This window comes from Triturus cristatus, chromosome 2_2 (genome assembly GCF_964204655.1).
Source record: "Triturus cristatus chromosome 2_2, aTriCri1.1, whole genome shotgun sequence".
Lineage (NCBI taxonomy): Eukaryota > Metazoa > Chordata > Amphibia > Caudata > Salamandridae > Triturus > Triturus cristatus.
The window spans coordinates 786030997-786047402 of record NC_140582.1 but is presented as its reverse complement, the minus strand read 5'-3'; the positions used below and the strand labels follow the sequence as shown (position 1 = coordinate 786047402).

The following is a 16406-nucleotide window of genomic DNA, read 5'->3' as shown; positions in this document are numbered from 1 at the left end:
TGTTTGTTGCACTCGCCAGTGCTTGTTTGCTATGTTCGTTGCACTCGCCCGTGCTTGTTTGCTATTTCAGGTTCTCTGCCTGACTTCAAAATGGCCGCCGAATATCCCTGACAGGGGATTGGATAACACTGCCTGACTTCAAAATGGCCGCCGCGAGAGTCTCGTGTGCAACGAGATTTGGCCATTTCTTCACCGGGGACTAGATTATTTATTCACGCTCTCTCTCACTCACCGCTTGTCAGTTTCAGTCGGCACTTTCCCCGGCCAGGCACCAGGTGAGGCAGCTCTTTCTTCGGTTCCCCCTTTTTTTTTTTTTGAATGAGGTCACCTCCGGGGTGGGCTTCCGGCGAGTAGGCAGGCGGCAGGCTCTAGCCCTCAGTACATGCCACATACACACTCGGTGTGGCGGGGCGAGCTCCGGGCAATTTGGCACACTCCCGGATGGCTGGGGTGGGCTCCCAGCGCGCGAGGACGCTCGCGCCGTTGCTCACTTCCCACGTGGTTTCCGGCCCCACGCAGCTAGGTGCTTCCCTTTCCCAGGGGCCACACCGAGTTAGCCTTCCCTCGCGTGTTGTGTATCCCACCATTCGTCGCCAGATGTAATGTCCTGCGTGGACAAAAAGAACACGGACACGCGTGGTTCTTTTGGAGGTTCTTTATTTGGCGACCTCGCTGTATCTCGGGTATCAGCTAACTGCCGTTCCTGGCCCCCGGCTCCTCCCTTTCCGCCCGCCCTCGTCCTCCCTCGGGCAGGTCCTAGTGCCCCTCATGTGGGGTGCATCATTACAAGGGACACCTTCCCTTTTGCAAATGAGTTACTACCTAATCTTGTGAGTCTGTAACTTTTCAAAGTTTTGCAACCAGATATTGGTTGCAAAACATTTATCCATTGCATTATGATTAACTGTTTGGCAGGGATGCTCTCAACATGCTCCTTTCAAATAGTGAATCCCTAAATGGGTTTAGTACATACCAATAAGCCAGTTAATGGTAACAAACCCTGTAATTGAGCTAATTGCAGGGCTTGCAACTGCTACATATCTTCATACATCTGGCTCTCAATGTGTTCCCCATTGTGATTTGGGTATCAAATAAACGTCCTTGCACTATCACTATCATGTCATATTTGAAGTTTAAACTTTTATGTACCATAATCACAACACTTCTTGAGAAGGAGTTGTTTGATACGAAAAACCTTATTTTCGATACGCAGCTGCATCTCTTGAAATATTACTGTATTAACATTGTTTCGGCACAGAATGATATTACTCAAACTCGGCTTGATTTTTCAGCATTGTCGAGATGGCATTCTGACTCATATGTGGGATTTACTTTTCCCTTGCATCAAGGGCCATGCCCCCTTCTGGGGCTCTGGGTTTCTTTATCTATCCCCTGGGTGTTGCTGTCAACCCGCCAGACCCAACTTGTGTCTTTCAGTTGCTGACATCCAACAAAATATACAAATAACTTCACATTGTCCCAAATTCTCCACACCCCAAAAAGAGTTGTAAGTGCCCTCATCACCCTCCCTCCCAGAGAAAACAAATATATCCATTGCAGCTTACTTGAGAATTAACAAACATTTCACTCACGGGTGACTGGTTTCTAGCTAGCAAACTAGGCCATGGCCCACATAATTACCTGTTGAGCTAGATGCCCACCATCAGTCAACTATTAAGGCCCATCCTTAGCGTTTGCATTGCTATAGCTGATAATTTTCTATGAACTGAGAATTGGGTACTCAGGGAATACACCATATAAACCATAGCATTGGCATCTTAACAAGCATGCGTATCCCCATCAACTTCAGAAGTGTTGCCAGAACCCTCATGCAAGTATTTCATGAGCTACATAAAGTGGTGATAACCAGCAGTGCTCGCCCTATTCCAGTTCAAACGTTTGTGGGCTCAACAATTGCAAGCCAGCAGATGTGCCACCAGGTCTTATTTGATTCACAGTGTGATAAGTACTCCACTGATTTCAACATGAGTAGAGCCATCTCTACAGGCATGGATGAGGGGTAATGGCGTAGGTTTTGCCTGTTGACATTCAAAACTGTATCCAATCAGCATCTCTTGTTTTGCCAGACTGTCCAGAATAAGGTGATTGTCATCCTCATGGGAACCTTTTTGGCTTTCCTCTCATTGTGTACATAACATTTAAAAGATACAGGGTGCTGCAGGTTCCACAAAAAAAGTGTATCTTTTCGATGTGCAAAGTATCTTCAATGCTATCCCCTGCACCATCCTCATTCCCGTAAATTCCAGGTTTCATCATTGCAATATCAAGTCATTCCTTAATATTACCATGGTGGGTTGTTGGACTATTTTAGTGTCTATTGTAGAGACTTCCGTTCATTGTTCAGAAGAAGGGATTTTGCATTAGTGTCATCCTCCATTGAGGTCTCTTCCAGCGAGGTCTTGCCTCCAGTGGTGGTCAGATTTCAAGATAAGGGCGCTTCTCCTCCCCTAACATCTCTACCGCTGACAGCTATTAAAATGCACCTAGAATGTGAAGACCAAATGCTATCTTGGAGCGACTGGACTATCACCAAACGCTCCCACTTGCCAATGTGGGTTTGGAGTTATGCAGAAGTACATTGGTTGTGTACCATGGCTGCTGAGTTGCACAGCAGCCCCTTCTAGCAGTTAGCAGGACTCAACATGCCTCAGGCCCACACCTCTCCCCTGTACTTCTATGTTACTCACTGCTACAACCTGTTTCTGATATTACGGGCCTGAACTAGTGTTTGTCGGACAGGTACTCCATCACAGACGTGACAAATATCCCCGCGGCCCTATTACAAGTGCAATTTACCCTAATGCACCTGTAATAAGGCGGACAGGATATCCTTCATGTTTGTGACAGAGTGCCTCTCTGCCAGACTCTAAATCAGCCCTTATGGTCGCTCTGTCATTGATATTTTCTACTGACTAGACTCTGCCTACTTAGTCATTCCCTTTGGGCCTGCCCCATAGGAAACTGGGGGAACAGGGTCTGTGATTCTGCTATGGCTCTCCACACACAAGGAGATTGAAAGATCTAAGGGGAAGAAGGGCGCTAGAAAGGACACAAAAAAGATGTGGGTATCAAATCCCTGTTGAAGATGGATGTGGACGAGAGACAGACAAGCAGTAGGCAGAGGTGCCGGGAAGTCAGGCAGTTACATTGATGACAGGCAAGTTAGGCGGTTCAGGGAGTACTCACTGCTATAGTGCCAATACCATAGTTCAATAAATAGATGTCATAATGTTTCCAAGAAAAGAGATTGCTTTATAATGTATCATTCATACTGAGAATTATAGCCAGGATTTAAAATACGGACTGAGTCTGTGCTTCATGCCTTTATTACAGCAACTTTGACATATGCAACCTAGTATTGACTTCTAGTATTTTGACTGTGACTGGTTTAGTAGCCAGCTATGCCTTTTCACATAAATAACTTTAGGCAATAACTTAGTCATATTTGATTTTTCTTACAGTGACTACAAGTGAGGAAGTTCATATATCATTGGTGAAACATTACCGAATAGGTCTTGATGAGAAATATGAAATAAACCGAACATGGTATCTGAAGGATTTAGAAGTGATCGATGGAAAAGAAGCTGACGCTGTAAGTTTTTCAAACAATAACTTTTATACCAATGCTATGGGAGTAAACATGTCTGTAACAATAAACGACATGCTATACATTTTTTTAAACATATGTTTATTGACATTTATGATTAACAATACTCTCGGGTCTTGACATATCCGAATGTATGCATCATCACAAAGAACATGGCTTATCGAGGAAATGCAACAGAAATACAATCAATAGTCCTAGAAATTCAACCAGTGAAGACAACCGTGTATCAGAAGAGAGACACAGTCCACTGATCTAGTACAAATAGAATAATCTAATCAATCCACCCCGTTTTCCGTATTTGATGTCCTAATCAATATGTGACCTAGAATGTGGAATATTCAGGGACCCGAAAGTTTACCTGTTCTTTCCAAGCCTCATTGTTATGTAGACCAGAACTCAGGAGCAAGTGGAAGGGGAATCGCAGAAGCCATCATATGAAAAACCAAGAACAAAAAAGGTAACCAAGTTGTCTCAGGGATCACACAAGCTAGTCGATGATGAGGAAACTAAAACTTCAGAGAGGGAGAGGTAGGATACCCTCATGGTAGCCACTGGGAGACCTCGGGTAATAGGAACAGTAAGCAGGAATTCCGAAGAGGGAGCGTACAGCAAGTAGGACTACAGCAAAAGGAGGGGATGGTAAATCAGACCTCCACCACTAGTGCCTACCCCCCTCCTCATCAGTGTTTCCAGGGGAGTCTTCCCTGTCACTCTCATCAGGCCCAACCTGTCCATCGAGGCCCCCCTCTATGTCACCCTCTGGATGTTCCCAGGCCTTTAACACCTCTGTCCACAACCCCGCTATCGTTTATCTCTGCACCCCGAGCATCTTCTCGAATCAATGCCCTCTCATCGGCCCTGGACCACATGGTGACATCTTTCACCCACGTACCTACCACTGGCCCCATTGTGGACTTCTAGGCCATTGCAATCCTTCTCTTAGCCAGCAGTAGGAGCGTAGAGCCCACCTTCCGCATTCGGGGTCTATTAAACAACACAAAGAGACAGACCTCCAAGGTACAAGCAAGAGCGTGGTCCAGGGTGGCATTCAGGGTATGGATTATAGTGTCCCAGAATGGCCATAACTGGGTGCAGCTCCAAGTCATATGGCAGAAGTCTGCATCCAGAAGCTTACATCTAGGGCAGCCACGTGGCTCAATGCCATAGATGACCTGTAGTCTGTGGGGTTCAAGGTAAGTTTTATGAACATAATTACATTTTGTATACTTAAATCTCGAATTTCTGGATACCTTCTTTGGGTATTTGAGAACCCTGCACTACTCTGTATCTGTAAAGTCTCGCCCTAGTATCCCTCCCCACCTAAGCTCAAGTGCCAACAGGGGATTCCGGACCATTTCGGTCAGTGACCTATAAAACCACTTCACCAAATGCCTCGCCATGCCCATGGACACCAACAGTTGAAGTACCACATGCCTCATCGGTTCACCACACCCTCTGGCCAACAACTCGCTAAAGGTCCATTTCAAGGCTTCAAAGGTTAGAGATTGGCCATGGGGTAGGTCATAATTTGCCACCAAGTCCTCCAGCACAAGCAAAACTCGAAATTGATAACAGTCGCAAACCGTCAGCAGGCCGCGTCTGTCCAGTCTGACAACTGCCCAGCTGTGAAATAAGAGAGGACCACCATGGGGAAGATTAACTAATGGTAGGGCAGTGGCATAAAGGGATGTCCCTGCAGTCCTCAACACACAGCACCTCCAACATTTCAATGCCACTGCTAATAACACACCCGGTCAGGGAATTACCATTGCTTTGCAAAGCAGCTTTACCACCAGTGTGGTGTTATAGTGTGCCAGACCCACCGGGTCCAGCTCTTCCTGTTGTCCCGTCAAACCACTGGGCGACCCACTAAAGCTGTGCCGCTAAAAAATACAGCTCAAAATCTGGAGATCCCAGACCCCCTTGTCTGGTGGCAGCCGGAAAACCTCCAGGGACACTCTATGTCGGCCCCCATCCCATATCAGTTCCTTCAGCAGGGTGTCCAATTGATCCGAGAAAAAGGCACCCCAACCGGGAGGTTTATAAAAAAGTATAATAATCTGAGGGGCATAACCATATTGGACACTGAAATCCTAGCCATAACTCGTAGTTTAAGAGATCTCCAAATGAGGATGCAAGTTTTGAGTGCCTTCCCCAAGTTGCACTCCTGTAGGTCTTCCAGGGAGTGGAATACCTGAATTCCCAGGTACTTAAAAGATGTGGGGGACCAAGTCAAATTTTGCAGAGTAACCAATGGCCAATGGATGCCCAGTGACAAGTGACCCTAAGGCCAGGCATCGTCTCAAATTTTCCCAGAAGGTGTAATGGGGCCTGAGCACCTGCAGGACCATCAGTCAAATAAAGTAGGAGCTTGTCTGTCTATAGAGAAATAATGTTCGAGACCCTCCACCACTATGCCTGTACCCACCCCCTCCCATTGAAAGACCTCTGCCAGTGGTTGGTTGGCTAATGTGAAGAGAAGTAGGGGTACGGGACACCCCTGTCTCGTGCCTCTATATACATTGTATTGGTAGTGCCCATTCTGACCTGTGCGGTTGGCACAGAATAAAGCAACTTAGCCCAGTTAATCCAATGCTCCCCCAGTCCCATCTGACGCATATCCTTGAACAAGACATCCCACTGCACTGAATCAAAGGCCTTTTCAAGGTCCACGGACATTAGCATGGCCCTAAACTACCACTGGATGGTATCGGATGTGATATAGCCACCGAAGATTAAGGGAAGTACTGTGGGCTGGAATGAAACCTTACCTAGCCGGAGAGCCAGAACCTTACTAAGAATTTTGAAGTCAATGTTGAGCATGGACAGAGGCCGAAACGCCATGGTAGGGGCAGCATGAACATCTTTTGGAGCGGAAACACAATAGCATCCTGTGTGGACTCAGGCAGTGCTCCCTGCCTTAAAGAGTTAGCCTGTAGCGACTCAGGGCCATTGTCCCTGCAAAAGTGGAGTAGAACTCAGCAGGCAGGCCTTCTGGACCTGGAGTTTCCCAGTAGCCATTTCCTTGATGGCGAACCGAATCTCCTGGGTCGTCGCTAAGCCCTCCAGGCTTTCCTGAGCCGTGCAAGCCAGCTCTGTCAGTGGCAGTTGATACAGAAAGACAGCCTGTATCCCTGGTGAGAGAGCCACCTGACACCTATACGATGTTTCATACTATTCTCGAAATGAGGTGTTAATGGCCGTGGGACAATAAAGTGTTGCGCCATCTTCTGATTTGTGTGATAGGTGCCCCTCAGGACTCAAGTTTAATGAGCCAAACCAGAAGCCAACCACCCCCTCCCTTCCTCATTGTGCGCCTTAGCGATATAAGGCTTCTAATCATGACAGCACAGGCATAATAAAACGTTATGTTATTGTTTCCGAGCCTCCGGGAGTTGGAGTAGGGCAGCATCGTCCATTCCCAGACCACTGTCCAACTCCTGCAACCTGTTATTCAGCATCTGCAGTTCCCCATACAGCTTCCTTCAAACTTTGACCAAGTGACTTAAACAGTGACCACGAACCACCACTCTAAGGATTCCCGCTCCCCCAGCCAGAGGATGCAGAGCCCTCATTAAGTTTGAATTACCTGATAATTGTCTCTCCCAAGGAGTCCTGAAAGCAAGCACCCTCTAGGGACATTGGGTTAAGTCGCCACATAGGAATCCCAGGCTGCTCCTCAACAGGTCAGAAGGTTTACTGTGGTCTGAGAGGGTACGCCCCAGTTACTCGGTGTGTGTCACATACTGGCTGAGTCTGTTTAAACAAACAAACTTGCCCAAGTGAGTGTGGAGTTGGTAGATGTGGGAAAAATAAGACTAATCCAGCTTTACTCGATGCTGGGTTCTCCAGGGATCCAACATCTCCCAACGATCAAGCCAGTCCCTGAGGCCCTTTACTGTTGCACCAGGCAATGAAGGGGTGAAACAATCAAGCAGGACATCGGCTACACAATCAAATTCCCTTCCCAACAAGAGGTCATCTGTCCCCAAAGGTGCTTGAGGAGCAGAGCGTGTGTGAAAGAAAGCCACCTGGTCTTGATTTGAGGCATAAATACTTCCTAAAGTGATATCCCTATCAGTAACATACCCTTAAGTCGGACATAGCGCCCCTCCTTGCCAATAGTGGCATGAATAAGCTTGAAGGGCATCCCTGCTCTAATCCAAATGAGTCCCCCCTAGCATAAGCAGAATAGGAGGCAGTATATAGCTGGACTTGCCATCTACGTCACAAGCGCTCCACCTCTCCCCCGGCAAGATGAGTTCCCTGCAATATAGCCACCTGCACTCACCACTGGCGTAAATATCTGTGGACATTAAGGCATTTAGATGCAGAGCTCATTTCCTGGATATTCCAGGACAAGAAAGTGTATGATGCTGGTACTACATCCAGTTGAACTATGTGGGTGTCCCATGTATGCCTCCCCGGCACCTCCCAGAGACCATACCTCCCACATCAACACACAGAGCAAACCTGAGACAAACCATAAGAACCCCAACCGTGAACTCCCCTGTCCAAGGCAGACCAGCATCGGCTGGCCACCAAAACATGTAAAGTGAAAACTTTGTCAGCAGAACGCCACCTCCAGTCTCGTGGCAGGGGGTCAATCCAGGAGGGGAAGGCCATGTTGTAGAGGTTAAGTCAGTTATACGCCAGCCCCACACTTGATCATCGTCCGGGAACTTGACCTAGCTCACACCCCGCATCCAGGGCACTCTCGATCCTGGGCCATATAATAAGCAGCAGAAATAGACACAGGCAGTAACCCCCAAACTTGAACTTCCGCAAACCCTCTTTCAGCAGTGCATAAGCACAACACTTGCCCACAGCCACCAGTCAGCAATTTTGCCAGTAACCCAGCATTTTAGACCAGGTATTGCACCTACTGCGAAGACAGGGCAGCACCATCCACTAGCAAAGTCCTGGACTCTGAGACAACTGATCGTCTGCCCAATGGGGTGCTAGTTTCTGAATCAGACTCCCTCATTGCCACAATCCCAGCTACAGCCTGGAGTGCGGCTGCCCACTCCTGTTTGGTCTGTGAAGGGAACAGTTTCTTCAGTGACAGACCCTGGAGCCCTTGGTGAGTGTTTCTGAGATCTACGTCTAGGTACTCCCATCCTTGGTCGGGCAACCGGCAGAGTAGACCCTGCTCTATAGGCCTCTAGCCAGTCCCATGCCACACTTGAATCGTCACATAAGTGAGTAGCTGCATCCAATATGATTCTGAGTTTGGCAGAGAACGTAAAAGAATATTGCAGGCATTCTCTGAGGGCGTTCTTTACTTCCAGAACGGAAGCATGCTTAGCTTGCACTGCAGCCGTGAAGCCAGGGAACACCAATACTTTACTATTGTCCACTGTGAAAGGGACCCATTTGTGCCTTTGGAAGTATAATATCCTTGTCTTTATAATGGAGTAGCCTAGCCACCATAGGGCGGGTCGAACGACCAGGTGCTAGTAGATGGGCCAGTTTCGACCAGTACTCTGTGGGCGTGTTCCAGGGTGAAGAAGAGTGTGAGAGGATTCGGGCCAACCTCTGACTGAAGCCAACATTCGAGATATGTCACAATATTGTCTACCTTCAGGAAGTCCAACCCCCCGGATATTGTTTTGGCTGTTGCGTCCCTCCGCACCTTCCGCCTGATATTCCAAGATGAGTACCCTGTCAGTGAGATCTGCGATTTAGCGAAACAGTTTTTGGTGTGCTGGCTGCAGCACACCCACGGCCCAATGACACCGCACTGTCTTGTTGGAGAGTGTCCTTAGTGTCTGCTATGGCGACAAGTATCTTATCTAGGTGCAGATGTAGAGAGTTTGACAGGGTGTCTGGCCCCTCCGTCTCCATAAGCGGGGTTGGGAAAGTTCCACCAGACCAGGCTGGCCTCTCACTGTCTTGCCCTTGGGTACCCCATGAGGACAATATGGCCAAGCCCTCAACATAGTTCAAGACAACCAGCCCCAAGCGCATTCGAGCTGATCTCAGTTATGATACAAAAGTCTCTTCCCCAGGGAGAGGAACAATCCTGGAGCCTCTGAGCTCCAGGGAGCGTATGTTGCAACAGGTGAGAAACAGGCACTACTCAGTCCAATACACCCAGTTGCCTCCCCTGTACCTCCGGTACCTGGTATGCCAAGTACCGGAGCACCCCACAAGCCTGATGACTCAGTGGAAAGGGCCCAGCACTCAGAGCAGGGGAGTGTGTCTCCCGGAACGCTGGCAGAAGTTGGGCACTCCCATGGGGAAGGGCCACCCCACCCCCCAGCAGGCCAAGGACCTCACCTGCCCTGGCAATGTAGGGCCTTCAGCGACTGCTCCGCACCCCAATACCATAGGCAGAGAGAAAGCAGGGGACCGTCTAGGTCACACAGCTCCCGTGATCCAAACAGCAGAAATAGGTGGTCCCACAGCACTTACCGTCTCTTCTGGGGGCCTCTTTGGTGCATACAGTCGGGGGGAGCCCACAAGCTCCTGCAACTTCGCCATGGGCGGCATGCTCCACTGGGACAAACAAAGCCAGCCCTTTGCACTTTTCCTTGCGGGCCTACTCAGCCAGCCCACCCAGTCATTGCCAACGGAAGAGGGGAGGCTGCCAGTCAGCCCCTGGTCGCTCCCCACCCAGAAACCCAGGCACCAGACCCCGATACGATACAAGCCCTGAGACACTCCATTCCTTAAAATGCCGAGTTTGGTAGTCAGGGCACCACCCACCTTTCAGCTGCACAGAGCCTCCACACACAGCCTCAGTCATGAGCCCCTCTAAAGCATAAGCATGCATGAAAATTCCTTCTAATCATTGAGACTGCACCGCTCACTAATGTAGGCTAGCAGGTCCGGAGATGGCAGGCTCGTCAGGCCATAGGCATAATCTCAGCCGCCAAAGTCGCCAGCGTGTCGTGGATGGATCAGGCAGTGCCGCACAAGGGAAGGGACACTCTGATTCCATACAGCACATAGCCAGTCCCCAGTTGCTCCCTAGCCGCGAGTCCTAGCGCCGGCCGGGTCCCGATATAGGCTCCAAGGTACACCGGTTCCCAGAAACAAGAGTTCATCAGCAGGGGGGTCCTACCTAGCTCTACGGTACTGTACAGCCCTGTTCTGGAGTTCTGCAGGGGCCAAATGTGAGTGCCTTAGACCCCGGTGCTCACAGGGGTTACACCGTCCGTCTAATTCAAGTACACTAGCTTGCAGGCACAGCCTCTCCAGACCTCAGTCGCCATCTTGGTAACTGGGCCGAAAGCATATCACTGCCAGGACAGCTATCACTGCATTAAAATGGGCACTCTTCATCTAAAAATTTGGCCCCATCGATGGCACCACCAATATTGTGCCAATGGGGGGGGCCAGCATCATCCCTGGTCAGTGAATGATGGATGATATGGAATGGACCAGAACAGAGAAACAGGCTCACGTGCCCACCATCATTGGCTCACAAGCCATGCCCCCATGCTGTACTGAGAAATATATGATAATGTTATTTGCCTGAAATTGTATTTTTGTTGTTGTTTTGGAGGGAGTGTATTCTGAGTAGAAATGTGACCTATTCACAAAGGTCTTCCCTTCAATTTCCTAGTAAGGCACCTATGTCCCACCAACAGAGTGAAGAGGCAGATTTGTCAACGAAGGTAGTACTAGTCAATGATGCTCTCAGCACAGGAAGAATAGGTTAAGCTGTGTACACCAACCATATTTCTGCATAGGTTTCAACATCAGTCCTCACATCATAGAGTTGCCACCCTCAAAATAATTGGCCAAGATGTGTGAATTGTGTCTTTGTCACTCAAAAACATAACGTTAGTCCCATGATATGACCAAGCCCTTCATAATATTTAAATCTTTTCACCAGAAGAACGTATTCAAATTATGCTGTCATTGTATGTCAGTTAATACCTAGGAAGGTGGCAATGTGTTTTGACTACAGTACCTTGACTGTAACTGTTAAAATTATTAATTTGTACATGTGAGTATGGGTACTTAAAGTTTGTGACCTTACCTTTGTGTTTTCATTTCTGTCATATGGAAAATGCCTGAGTTTGAATGTTTTTATGACTTTTCTTATGTTTGTTTTCCCACTGCAATGTTTTGTTACTTTGACCTAACAAATGCAAAAAAGTTCTTCCCATTTGGATATAAGACATGGACCTCATTCAATTTCTATGTACTAATGTTTTTGGTTACTTTGCAATTGAGCGACCTTTGGTCCTTTAGAAATACTTACTGGCACATGCATCAATATTGGCTGTTGCGATTCTTTAATTGCGATTTTTAAGGAATCGCAATTAAGGAATCGCAAACGACTATGCATGTAGAAAAATAGCGATTTCTAAGCATTTCTTAATTGCGACTCACAAATTGCGAGTCGCAATTAAGGAATACCTCCCCATTCATTCCTATGGGCCAAGAGGCCCATAGGAATCAATGGGAAGACATTCTAAATTTGCGATTCTCAATTAGAGAATGGCAAATTGAGAATTCAATTTCAAGGGTGCAAGGGTGTCAAAACGAAACCCCGTTGCACCCCTGAAATCGATCTGTGCACAAATGTTGCCCACACACATGTCCAAAGGACATGTGTGTGTGTGACCTACGACTTTGAAAAATGCACTTTAGTGCATTTTTCAAAGTTTTCGCTATTTACCATGTGGTATGATTCCATGCTAAATAGCGTGCCCAAATAGCGAAATTGCTATTTTTAAAGGCATCTTGCATTGCAGTTAAGGAATCGCAATTTGCGATTCCTTAAATGCAATCGCAATTTAATAAATCACAAAAATTTGCGATTTCTTAAATTGCGAGTGGCAAGTTGTTTCATGCATTGCAAAAGCTATTTTTGCGATCGCAAACGGCCGATTTTTGCGAATCGCACCGTTTGCGATCGCAAAAAGCTTTGATGCATGTGCCTGTAAGATCCCTGGTCCCTGAGTACCCTCGAGTTTCCCTTGTTCTTTGAAATATATGTGTTGATCAACAGCATCATTATACACTGATGCATTGGGAAGTGCACGGATTAGCAGTCAGCATAGACAGTGTTCTCCTCCAAATGGAGAGGCTGAAAGTGGACAGTGTTAAAATAATAGGATTGAGGTGCAAATTCTTATTAAACCAATTCTTTGGTTGTGAGGTATGTAGTACGATTGCAGGATCAATACTTCCTACTACTCCCCACTGGTGTTACCATGACATCACGATGAGTTGGCATGATTAGGTCAGTGATGTGCTTCTTCTTTATTCCTGCTTTGGTGATGGTAGAACAGACGGCGGGACGCAGTATCCTTGCACCAGTAATGTTTGGTAGCTGATCAAGAACTACGATAGTAATTCATACCCCTTATTCTGAAGTGATAAGGGCAGTCAGAGTGAGCTAGTGTAGAGAACTATATCTACTGTGGAGTAGCTCTGGGGGTACTGTGGCAGTGTCCCTTTCTTCCCATACCTCAATGAAGGGACAAATAAGGGAACTGTACAGATTTTGACTGTGATGTGCTAATCAACGGAAATGTCCCCTTAGGCACAGATCTTCTCTCAGTGGCAAGCATAAGTTGTTGGGGTTGACACTCTTGTCAAGAACTGTTAAGTGTTGTTGCACAAAATGTTATTCAAATGAAAATCAGAGGCCGAACAGCCAGAAAGTGGGTTATTATTTGGATAAGAGTGGACCCTTACAAACTTAATAAACACACACTGATTGGGTCTCAATATACATTTTTGTGAAACACTGCTCAAAGACTGGTGGTCACAGCCCAACCAATATCAGTCACCACAGAAATGTGTGTTAAGCTCAAGAATTACCAACTATTTTAAAGTTTAGAAAACAACATAAAAAAATTAGACTTGAAGAAATAAAGAAACAATCAATAAGCCAAAAAGATTCCAATCTAATAAGGTGAATCAGACATCTGACTTAAAACATTTTGAGGCAAAAACTGCCCAGAAAAAGTAAGGTGTAATGTATAATCTCAGTTCCAGATTGACCGTGATTTAAGGGCATTTTCAGGTTATTCATGCTAAAACGGAGGTAGTATAGTCAAAAGGGGGATAATCTAGGCTGAGATATTACATTCTGATTTAGTCCACTTTTTTAATTCCTCTGGTGGGGCAAGATCCAAAGCTAAAGATGGAGAGGTTTCCACTATGTCACACATGTCAGTGTTGAGCTCCCGCTGAACTGTTGTTTTTGGCACCATAGCTCCAATTGGACAAATCTGGAATTCGTAGCCACCCTTATCACTTATCTACTTGAATAGAGTTGTCGCCTCATCCAGTTCCAAGTTTTTACCTTTGGACTTAGTTCCTTTTTTTGTTTCTCTAAATCCACTATCTGTAGTCTTCTCGTATTCACTCGGACGTGGACGAATGTAGATCCCGCTTACCACAAACACGGGCGTGCTGATATCCTCGAGATGGTCAGGAAAGGGGTGCTCATTTTACATGCGAACCCCTCAATAAGAAGTTCACTGTACTTCTCATCAAACTGAAAGAGTTTTCGCTTGCCCTGATCATGACCTCCAAAATGATTTACATATCCCCCTTTTCATTATGAGGGCTAAACGCATTGGCACTGTCACATGGGAATTGACTGGAAGTTCCACCTCAAGGATAAAATCACTGTTTAAGATTTCAAAAAATATTTCATCTCCCTCCAAAAAAAAAGGAAGTACCAGCACCACTGGGACTCCATTGAGTGTGGGAATACACAATACGTTCCACAATCCCATGCCACCAATAAGGGGTAGAAAAGCATTGGAGTGATTTCTTATGGTCATATTGACCACATTTTTTATTTTCTCAGTTGATAGTGATTTTTGTTTTATATGTTTTATGTGTTAATTGGATTGTATTGTGATCTGTTATTGTTGATGCATTCATCCTAATTTGTACAGTTGAATGTTCCAGATGGATATGTAATTTAAGTACAATAGATATATTGAATTGAACATAAGTAAAATGAGATAAAGTCTCAGATATACAAGATTGATGTGTTCGTGTTCTTTCTGATTAATGAATGATTTATGGCCGTGTGGGGTTTCTTGATATTTATGATGATAACCTGATCCCTCTCCGCTTATTCAGCCTTATTGGACCAAACCCCTGTTTTGTATTTCTGGAATCTGTAGCAGGGCAGATTCACCCAAGCCCAGATATATTTACCATGTGATCCCTCTGAAACAGTTTTCAGTGAAATAAAAAGTTCTGAGCAGGAAAAGCCTGGTTTTCTTGTCGACTTTTGGTGCACCCTCCCTAGGGGTCATCGGATGTCAAAAAAATGACAAAGTCCCAATTTTATCCAATGCCTAGAAGGTCCTTAGAGAAGGCTTATAGGCACCAGGTCTTGCTCCTACTAGGGCTTCTGAAGGGTCCACTCCTCTAAGGGCTGCTGGGTGCTGTAGGAGTCAGGAGTCTACCAGCTATTTGTGTTCCGGGAGTAGGCAAACAAGAGGTCAATAACTTGACCCTTCCTGAGCAGTTCCGGTGTCCGAGTGTGCGGAGGCATCAGGAGTCTATGAGTTTTCTTTCTTCCAACCGGGACTACTTCTTCAGATATATTCTTCCAAGGTCCAGGAATGTACTGAGGATATAGTGTTGAGGAGCCAGTCTTATTCTGCACATAATGCAAATTCTCCTACCCAATCCTGTCTACTTTCTTGCCCTATGCATACATAATTTCTCTTTACTGTAACAATTCCCAGAAGCCCTCAATCCAAAATGGCTTGCCCCTTAGTTCTAAAGAAGAGGATCTGACTCCCCTTAGCCCCTCCTCCATTTAGATGAGCTCTACCCCTCTATAAGAGCAACAAACTGGTTTTCCCCTGCTGGGACTGGAACCAGAAATTCTAGGAGGGCACTGGGAATGAATGGGAGCAAATGCTGTCAGCCCTATTTGGCATATTCAAGTCAAAAGAGAGCGAGGAGTACCTGTACCAAGAGGACCATTTATTGTCCTCTGGCGAGCAGGGACATTAGCTCCAGCCCCGAATGTGTGCTGAGCCTCTAGATGTGAGATGAGTGATGAAACTTGTTCTAACACAATTTTGGCTCAGGCAGCAAAAAAGTACATTTAAAAAAAGTTATCGAACATCTACTTTCACAGTGAGATTAGATAGTTATAGCTGAATGGAAAACAGCTGTGAATAATTTTGCTGGAAATTTTAAAAGCAAAAATATAAATTAAGGATTTTAACTATACATATGTCTGTCCGTGGATAACACAGCTTAACCTTCACAGTGAAAACAGCTTTTGGATATTTAGTCACTGTGTGGACATATTATTTCCAATATGTCCAGGTTCGCTATTTGACATATTAACCACCCACATCCATGGGCTTACAATGCACACTTTAGGGGAGACCTATTATGTATATATAAATTGGTTTTTCTACATTTAAAGACACTTTTCCTTATCATGTCTCCCCGCAGTGCTTTTGAAGTCCAGCTCAGCCAGAACACTGGTGTGCTCATGACAGTCATATAGTTTTGCTATATATGTGGGTAGTGAAAATACAGACTGCAGCCCACATATGGTATTTTACATACATGCTATTGGTACATGCTCTGTGCCATCTAACTTGGCATTGCAGGAAAGTTGAATAGATCAATGTGGTAAAACCAATTTTAACAGTATCATTTTAGTTGCAAAGTGCACACACTGCGGCACCCAGTAGTCTTGTCTATTTTCTGTGTAAGAGCCGACAGCTGGTTTCTCCCTGCTGGTACTGGATCCAGAAAGTTTAGAAGGGCCTTAGGAACGAATGAGAGCAAATGCTGTCAGCCCCAGTTGGCA

General features: G+C 46.1%; 1 protein-coding gene across 1 annotated transcript in view; it reads left to right on the top strand.

Moving 5' to 3' along the window:
• EXOC1L (exocyst complex component 1 like) overlaps positions 1-16406 on the top strand; it is a 217556-nt gene that overhangs the window by 56972 nt on the left and 144178 nt on the right. The window contains exon 2 of the mRNA XM_085642071.1: positions 3483-3613. Within this exon, the coding sequence (XP_085498197.1) occupies positions 3483-3613 (131 nt within the window). The remainder of the gene's footprint in view (positions 1-3482; positions 3614-16406) is intronic.